Source organism: Myodes glareolus, chromosome 1 (assembly GCF_982192425.1).
Source record: "Myodes glareolus chromosome 1, mMyoGla1.1, whole genome shotgun sequence".
NCBI lineage: Eukaryota > Metazoa > Chordata > Mammalia > Rodentia > Cricetidae > Myodes > Myodes glareolus.
Genome location: NC_142026.1, coordinates 130,775,251 through 130,784,857, shown reverse-complemented (window position 1 = coordinate 130,784,857; position 9,607 = coordinate 130,775,251). Strand labels below are relative to the sequence as shown.

At 49.5% G+C, this 9,607-nt stretch overlaps 1 protein-coding gene across 1 annotated transcript in view; it reads left to right on the top strand.

Annotated features, from left to right (window-relative positions):
• Positions 1 to 2,323: 2,323 nt before the first annotated feature.
• The window catches only part of Cnksr3 (CNKSR family member 3), a 90,900-nt gene continuing 83,616 nt past the window's right edge, over positions 2,324 to 9,607 (top strand). Inside the window, exon 1 of the mRNA XM_048419999.3 lies at positions 2,324 to 2,892. Within this exon, the coding sequence (XP_048275956.2) occupies positions 2,841 to 2,892 (52 nt within the window). The 5' untranslated portion in view covers positions 2,324 to 2,840. The remainder of the gene's footprint in view (positions 2,893 to 9,607) is intronic.

The following is a 9,607-nucleotide window of genomic DNA, read 5'->3' as shown; positions in this document are numbered from 1 at the left end:
TTTTGTTGGTTAAATAATTGACCTAAATATGTAAGGAGCTCATTAAAAAAAAAAAGGAGAGAGAAATACAGGAAGATGGGTCCTACTACCAGCACGGTAACACGTCAAATTCAATCAAAAGGCTTGCTCATTTCCTAGTCACGTGGGGGGAACCCTGGTGAGTATCAAGGTGGGAAGGAAGGAGGGTGCTTCTGGCGAAGGGGGTGGGTACAAAGTAACAAAGTCACAGGAGCAAGCATAAAGAAAACTGGCAAATGTGTAAACGATCTTTTCTTTTCTTTTCTTTTCTTTTCTTTTCTTTTTGTGTACACATCAATTTCCGGAGCCGTTTATCTCAAATCCCACCTCTTTGATATGCCAAACTTTCTCCGTGAAGTTTGCCCATCGGAGGTCGGAGGGGCAGTCAGCACACCCTAAAACTTTCGCAAGCTAACAGCTGTAATTAAGGTAGAAGCCTTATTTACATAGTAATTAGCCTGCAGGACTGGAAGGGTAAACGGATCGCTAATTCATTTAGATAGTTAATTGGCCTTCCAGGTTGGAGATTTTAACACGCCTTTCTTGGCATATTTTATGTGTGCGCTGAGTGTGGAGCGTGCTGACTGTGGGACAAAACTCTGCAAACAGGGCTCTGGAATTTCAGCTTCTAATGCACCAGCGAAGGCAAAGAAACATTGTCAAAGCCTCAAGTAAAATTCTCCAGCAAAATCACTCGCACTTGATTCTCTGTGTGATTCTGTTTCTACACCCTGATTCATATTATCTCAACCTAGTTATTGCTGCCCCAGTTTCAGCGGGCAGCACTGTTGCTTGGTCATCCTGGTCATACGGTGATCGTCGAAACTGTCTTAACAGTTCCCTCTGAGCAAAGGTCAAGATGGTTCTCTCTTGAGGCCATAAAGATGGTTAAGGAAAGAGACAGGTCAAAGATCATTTCTAAAAAGAGAGCAACTATGCTACCAGGAATATTCTCATGGTCTTTGCCAAGTCTCTGGGTTGGCTTATTACTTTTGGTTTAAAAAGATAGCTATTTTTGATAGCTGGACCTCTCTACTGTATAGATGAATTACACAGGAGGGCTAAGGTAGTTTACACACTATATGCCTACCATACTATACCACACACACACACACACACACACACACACACACACACACACACACACACAGAACTAATGAGCACTGAGCACTGGGTATCACTGGGTATTAGCCGTGATTGTCCCAGGTACTAAACAGCACCTATCCCAACTCGATAAATATTGAATGAAGGCAGTGGTTGGGACTGAGGATGCATCTGCGGGTGTTTACTGAATGAATAAACTCGAACCACTCCCTTAGGCCTGGAGCTAGGTAGTAGGAAGTGGGAGAACAGATCCAGCTCAGTCCACCCAACACCAAACAGCCTCTGCCCTGGATTGGGTTAATAGTCGCCATGGGGAAGATGGAAATCAATAACTATAATTGAAAGAAGACTCACTAGGGGCCAAAAGAGTGTCTAGCATGTGTGTGGGAGGTAGAGCAGGGAGGGCCAGAGGGAGGTAAACACTGGTTATAGGGTTTTCCCCAGAGCCAGGCTCTGCTTCCAAATTGAAGCTTCTAGTGTGGAAAGAGCTCTCCTCCCCTTGTCGGAGGCGGAAACTGGTCATTTTCCCCCTTCTTTTCTTCTTTTTCTTCTTCTTCTTCTCCTCCTCCTCCTTCTCTCTCTCTCTTTTTCTCTCTCTTTTGGCTTGCTGACAAATTTCACCCCAGGGTTAATGACTAATCCAAATCGAGCGTTAGGTCATTGTGAAAATATGAATATTACATTATGGCAAAACACAGCTCGAAGAACTGCCATTCTGCTATTATTAAACTGAGGAGTCGATACACTGCAGCAGCCCGAGGGCAGTGGTACATCGCCACCCTTTTGCCCAAAACACACATAATTGACTTAGTGTAGGAAACGTAAAATGAAGACGGCCGAATGGCTGGGCAAGATCTTCACTCGAAGCTTTTAAAACAAGAACATACACGTCTTACTTAAACAAACAACAAAGAACTGTTCACAAGGATTCGGACTGTTCGGCTCCCACTAGGCTGGGACCTCTTCGGAGCTAACCGGCTCGCCAGGTACTCGGGCAGCTGCGACAGCCCGCCTTCTGAAAAGGAAAAGTAGAGCCCTGGAGAGCTGAGCTGAGCTTGCCGGGGAGAAAGTAACCAGAGTTCGCGTCATCGCGACCCCGCCCCCGCCCACGTGTTGCTCCCACTCGGCCCCGCCCCCTCCCACGTGTTGCTCCCGCTCAGCCCCGCCCCTTCTTTTATTCCCCGAGCTCGGCGCAGAGCTGAAACTTTGCAACTCGAGCGCGCACGCTCTGCATTCTTCCTCGCCCGGGCGGCCTGCCACGGTGGCTCAGGAGGTGGGATCGGCTGGCGGGAAGACTCGGGGCGCCGGCGCACGCGGAGTGGGGACCTCGGCGGGGACGGACGCCGCTCGCAGGAGCCGCGGAGTGCCAGCCGACCTCGAAGTTCCTGACCAGGAGAGTCCAATGCCTGGACAGCCCCGGCCTGGAGTCTGAGGTCGCAGCGGTGCTCCCGCAGCTGCGGAGGTCGCCGAGGAGCAACTGTATCACTGAGCGGCGTGTGGGAACTGCAGCTGGACCAGCAGCCGACACCGGACACAGCTGTCCCGTGCGCCGGGGCCCAGGACCGTGCTCCCCTGGCTGAGCCGCAGCGGAATGGCCCGCTAACCGCGGCCATGCAGGCTTGAGCGGACGCCCAGGGCGCGCAGGGGACAACCGCAGGCGCGGGCTGCAGCACTCCGCCGCTGACTTCCTAGCCCAGCGGGCAGTGAAGTCGCTTACCATGGAGCCCGTGACCAAGTGGAGCCCCAAACAAGTGGTGGACTGGACTAGAGGTGAGCGGGTTGTGGAGGACCCCCCGCGTTCTGCAGCCCGGGAGATGGGGCGGGCCAGGAGTCGGGCACTGGGGTGCTTGGCCCCTCCTGCGGGCGACAAAGCAAACTTCTGCCGAGCGGCCTGTGCGCCCCTTTCTGGTGCGCCTGCTCCGAGCGGTTGATTTCGGTGGGGGGTGCGCGTTGTGTGCAGCGGACGGGACACCCATATTTAAGCCAGGGAACAGTGGGATGGCCTTTCCGTGAAAGATGTGCTGGGCATGCGGGACCAGGGGATTTGGCGCCAGGGTACTCTCTCTGCCCTGCTCGGGTACCGTGCCCGCGACTTGCTGCCCGTCTCCAAGCGCAGAGACACAAGGCGTCTTTGTGTGGGTGATTGCCGCTGGATCTAGTAAAGGCTGCGGGCCCGGAGCAGACCGCGGGCGTGACTGGGCGGGTGGTTGAGCAGGTAGTCGGAGACTCCTGCGGCCAGTCCAGCCTGTCTGTTTGGGTTGGAGAGGGCGAACTGTCTTTCGTGCATTAGAGAATTCCAACACCAGGACTCCCGCAGAGGCAGGGACTCAGCTCTGCAGGCGCCAAGACCCCCGGGGGCGCAGCATTTTGAGGGCAGTTAAACCCTAAGAGAGAGCAGAGTGTCTGGAACTACAGTCCAGTTCTGTACAGTGCTCGGAAAGAGGAAATCCAGTGGGTGCTGGGCAGGGCAGCAGGAGTGGAAGCGTCTCTGTTACTTTATCGTTTCTCTCATGACAGTTGCCAGAGGGGTTTGACTCTCTTTGTCCCCCTTCCAATAGAACAGAGTTCCCTGAAAATCAGCTAGTGTGTTCTCAGGGGTGCCACCTCCTCACTTCAGCATTCGTTTCAAGTTACTTTTCTTGCCCCTTCTAGTTGGTCTTCCAGGTGAGGAGCGGCACCCTTTTTCAGTAGTAGTTACCAGAGCTCTACGTAGAGTGCTGCACACTCGGCTAAGTGCTCAGCCTTTGCTTTTGTTCCTCCCGGTAGACAGGAGGAGTAGATGATGCTGGTGTGTTCAGGCCAAATTCCCCTGCCCATGGCTGCGGTACAGTGGAAACTCCTCCTGTCCTTTCTCAAGTCAGTGTTTCAGACGGGCCCCTGGAAGGGGATGTCCCGGTAGGGAAGTGTCCGCAGCCCCTGTGGTCATTCTCGTCTTCTCTGGGGAGGGGTACCGGATACTTTCTTAGGAAGTTGTTTTCCCAGTGGCCAGAATTTCCAGGACTCTGAGGTAAAGCTACGGTAAAGAGAATGAATACACGGGTCTTGGCGACTGTGCCAGGGTGAACAGTAAACCACAGCGTTAGCAGCAGTAGACTTAAAAGTTATTTTAAGCCCATTCCCTTAACACGAAGTGTAATTTGTGCTGAAGACAGTACCAGGCGCCTCAGCTAGCTTGCTGGGATGGAGCAGATGGCCAGCTCCACCGTACCAACCGATCTCAATTGCTGTGCGCTATGTGTGCAGCTCATCCGTGTTTGAAGACAGTGTGAAGAAGGAATAGAAATAGTCACAACTTTCATGTTTATCACATATCAACATGATATTTTGAATAAAATTTACTGCTAAAATGGACTCCAGCTGTTTACTTTCCTCTTCTTAATTACGGCCTCTGTGATTTTGCAGTGACATGGCTCATGCTTGTGGCTCACAACTGTGTCTGTTGTATGGTACTGTTCTGGTCTCATGAGGAGTTGACAGAGGATAACTCTGGCTTTTCTCTGCTGCTGCCGGCCTACTTAATAATGTGTCAGAAAAATGGTACCAGGCAGACAGGAGGGTGATGAAGTGAGATCTTCACACCCTCACTATAGACAGATGGTAGATATATAGGTATATAGATGACAGGTAGGTAGATGATAGGTAGATAAATGATAGATATATAGGTAGATGCTAGATATAGATAGATGCTAGATAAATAGATGATAGCTAAATAGATGATGGATAGATGGATGATAGACAGATAGATGATAGGCCTCTTTTTGACTCTTTGTCCTTTCTTAGGATGGGGAGAAAATGTTAATTTGCATATGATTATTATTATCATTATTGATTTAAAAGGGAGGAAGTTTAAAGCATATTTTGGGAACTTTGGCCGTTGGTCTTACGGCTTGGTTGGGGTTACTTCCGTTAGAGAAAGTTTTGAGCTGCTCTGGGTGAGCAGTTGTGTTTAGGACCCTTGGTGCTCGCTTCTCAGGTTACATACCTGCCCTGGCACTTGGCAAGCATCCTACAAATTCTGTGCCCTTTTGACCTCATAGAAAGACCTAGATACTTTCTGTGTTAGAATCTGAAACAAAGATAAAAGGTGGAAATACTTTGCCTAACTCTTGCATGGCAAGAGGCCATTTCTTGCAGAGTGCGTGACGTATTGAGGGAGATTTTCTTGCTATAATGTCTCACAGGTATGACTTTTCCCCAAACAACTGACATAAGCCATTTGTTTTGTTAGGAGCTGCTTTTAGCTGTCTTTGCTCGTCTCTCTGCACAGCTCCCACTTTATAAATACATCCCCGTGACAAGCAGCTTGTCACGAAGATGTTGCCACTCCTGCTGTTGTGACTATGAGTGTGGGAGTTACAAAGGCCGTGAAAAGCTCCATCTACACTCAGCCACATCTACCGCTTGGGCTTATGTCAATATTACAGATCCATGTTAAGAAAGAATGCAGTGTGCTGGATAAACACGCCCATCTGGCTTTTATTATTAACTTTGCCTACACCATTAGCAGTTTCACCATGATGTGAATAGATGCCTGGTAAATATTAACAGTCTCAGGCGCAGGGATAGATAGGTATCATACAAGTATCAGCTTACTTTAATATGCACAGCTGCCTTTGAGGCAGGAACTCTTATTCCATTTTGCTCTGGAGGAAACCGAGGCACAGAGAAGATAAATACCTTGACTGGTGTCACCCAGCCGATTGGTGCATAGTATTTGACCCAGGTGCTTAATGCTGCTCTGTTCCCTTTTCTCAGGATTGTCTTCCCAGGGCAATGCAGAGAAAACACCGAGACTCTAAAGCACGCCTAGGAGTAGGCACACAGCATTCTCATGATATAATGTATAAATATTGTGTGTCAGTGGTGGAGAGCCATCTAGCATGTATGTGTTTTATTCTACATGGTCTCTCTGTGTCAGAAAGTTGTGTATACATGAGATGGATTCTTAGTTCCTGGCCTGTCCAACCAAACAACTTGGTTAAAGGCTTTTTGCAGAGTTTTACAATGTGTCGAGGCAGCCACACAACAGAAGCAACTGTGAGTTCCAGTTTTCTCTTGTAGGAGAGTCTGAGGTTGGACAGCCCAGGGGCTGCTGTCATCCTGGTCTCATGCAGGTGACTAGTCTGTCTCAGGTTCTGTGCAGCAGGAAAAGGGAAACTTAGTATCAACACCCAATGACAGCCAAGATTCCCCTTTAAAAAGTTCCCTGTGAAACCCATTCAAGTCGTATGGGCTCCATCTCAGTTGTCAGAGTGGCCACACAATCACTTTAAACCGGAGAGAGCTGGTCACTGTAGATTTTTGTGTATGTCCGGTGCTGGGAATTGAACTGAGAGCGTCACATGTGGTAGGCAAGCACTCTACCACTGTACCGCACTTTCAGCACTGAGTTGGGCACATTGTGACCTTAACACAGTTGAAATGCAGTTAGGAAAGAAGAAAGCCTAGGCATTGATAGGCAGCCTGAGTGTCTACCACATGGCATTGAACACAGAATGTAGACCTACGGTCATACATGTACTTCAAGAGGGACCCAAACCCAGTTTCTTGCTTACAGACTACAGGCCTGCTCTGCTGTAGAAATGCTGTCATTTTCATTTCTCTTCAGTAACCTCAGGTCAAAACCTTAAAATAGACGGGGTTTCCTTCAGCTTGCTTTAAATACTAGTTCTGGAATATGTCTCTGCCCCTAGTTGCGTTTCTGCTTTCACACTGTTGAGCCCTTTATTCAAGAAGGAAGACACTGCTTTGTCCAGTGTCCCTGTCCTTCTCTTGGCCATGATCAGTTAGAACTGGCAGCTCTCAGTCAGTGTGATACTGAGCGAGCACATCTGGATAGCTCAGCTTTCCTGCCCGAAGCCTCTTGCCGGCCAGCGGACCGCCAGTCAGACAGTGGCAGGGACTTTTCCCTCCCAAGGCAGAGCAGGTGGCATTGGAAGCATCTGCCTGTCCTTCATTCTTTCCCTGGAATGCCCGAGCATACAACATATCAGCACTCTTAAAAAGGGCCTCACTGTGTGCTCGTGGAGGGGCTGGTGGGTTTCACAGTGTAGGTCAGCTGCCATGTGCTCCCTCACTGTTGAGCGCTGTCTTTCCTCCCTACAGTATCTGGGGGTCAGGTTTGTGCAGTTCTGGGTCCAGTTCAGGATGCACCTTTCCTTTTAGCCTCTGTGGTCCCTGGAAACGGGAGGTCTCGGGAGCCATAGCTGTTTTACTGTAGGTTCAGAAACTCCTTCCCGCCGACTCCTTCTCTGGCTCGCTTCTGTTTCCTGGGCTTCAGCAATAAAGTTTTCTTAATCACTATACTGGAAAAAATATTAAATGAAGCATTTATTATGTGGTAAATGCTGTTTCAAGAGCTTGCTTTAGACACAGTCCTTTGAGTCCTCAGAAAAGTCCAAGCAGAGATGTAGGTACCATTGTTAGCCCGTATTAAAGGGACGGAGGCAGGAAGGAGGGTTTGCTCAGGGTCATGGATTTACAAGCAGTGTGCGCTTTGAAGCTCTCTTCATCTCTGATGCCTCATGCCAGACAGGGGAGCTGAGTGGCTGGGAGCGTGGGCACCGCAGTCAGATCAGTTGGCATCCCGGTTTGCCTCTGACTGTGATCTTATATAAGTGCTCCATAAATTGCTATGCTGTGTTTTTTTATTGCTTCCTTCCCTGTATCCTATAGCTTCAGGTCATGGACTGTTCTCCCAGCAGTGAGGTCTCGTAAGGTGGATTTTGAGAATTAGAGTGGCACATGTAGCCCATCAGGAAGGTTCTAGGTTGACTGATGATACGTACCCCTTGCTCATGTGGGGCAAACAATCCACATTTCTCGTTTCCTCTGTGTGTATGTGTGCATGTTCATGTGTGTGTGTGTCATCGGAAGTCGACCTCAGATGCCATTCCTCAGGTGTTTTGAGACAAGTGTCTTGCTAGGGCTCGGGGCTCCCATTAGCTTAGCTGACTGGCCAGCAAGCTCTAGAGACCTTCCTGTCTCAGCTTCCCTACTTTAGCTTTACAAGCGCGTGCCACGTGCCTGACTTTAACTTGGGTTCTGGGGCTTGAGCTTAGGTCATCACTTTTGATTGGCAAGCCCTTTCACCCACTGAGCCACACCCCCTGGCTCCTTGGCATCTGCTTTAAGAGGAATTCCACTTCCAGCTAACATGGTATTAAAATAACCCCTCCTACCACCACTCATACCCACCTGGCATCTGGTCCGTGACCTCCTCTGGCATTTTCAGGCCTGTCACATGATCCCCTGGCCATCACACACCTTTTACGGTTGGAGAAGCCCTCTTGCAGCACACAGACAGAAGCATGTTTTCAAAGTTAGCTGGTAGGCCCTGCCGCTCCCCTGTCACTGGGGCTGCGATCTCCACACGAGCTCGGTGCTTGAGTCCTGGAGCACTCACCCTTAGTTTGAGGGTATTTGACTTGGCCACTCATTAAGACAGAAAAGGCAATCTTAAGACTTGTGCTTCTGTTTCCAGGCATCACCTAGCAACAACACATGTAGTTCTTAGCAAAGTAAATGAGACGTTGCCCCTGTGAGTCTTTATCTGTCCTCTGGGACGTTTGGAAAGCTCATAACAATTTTGGGTTTTATTTATTTATTTATTTATTATTTTACTCTTTAAGGTGAGTGATGGAGAGGTGTTGCAGGTCAGTCAGTGCTTACCGTGGCTGAAGCTTGTTTCATGTGGCTCAGCTGTACTTAGGATGATACGACGGGGCCACTGGCCTGTAATGTCTTCTGGGCTGGGGCCATGTGGAGCTTACCACTCCTAGCTGATTTTGAGATTCCTGGGTGTATATTTCGCTTTTGGCGGACAGAGACAGTAAATGCCACCTCAGGAATAGATAGCCGCAGCAGTTTTCAAAATTCAGAAGTTCGTGTCGTGCCAAACTTGGCCATCCTGGGTTCCGTACCTCGGAGATGGGAGGGCACCTCTTCCTGTCCAGCCTTGGCCATCAGACTCAGTGTGCTGCTGCCTCTTCCTGTGGCCGTCGCAGCTAGCCATGCTTGGTGACATCTGCGGTCTCATCTCACTTTCCTTTCTCTGTTTGGCTCCCATCTCTGCTTTCTCTGGCGTTTTATCCCTGGCTTAGCCATTTTCTGGGCTTGACATGAGTAAGTGCAGTTTTAGTTACATGAGCGCTGCCGAGCTTGCCCAGGTCTCCTTTCCTTAACCATTTGCACAGGCTGTTCATGTCTCTGGGGGTGCCAGAGGTGACGCTTTGCAAGTTAGATGAGTTGTCCCAGATCAGGAGGCCAGGAGCTGAGGCTGGCTTTGATTCACTGGCTTCAGTTCCTTCCTCTAGTCCAGGTGGGTGGGGAATGAATGTTTGGTTCCTTCTAACCTACGCTTGTGGGAAGGCATGATTTCTGGGGCCTGCCAATGTTGCTCTTGCTCGGGTTGCAGTTCCTGCAGAATTCTTGATATTAGGAACTTCTCCTTCTAGCAGTTGGGATGTTAGCTCAGCAATGGAAC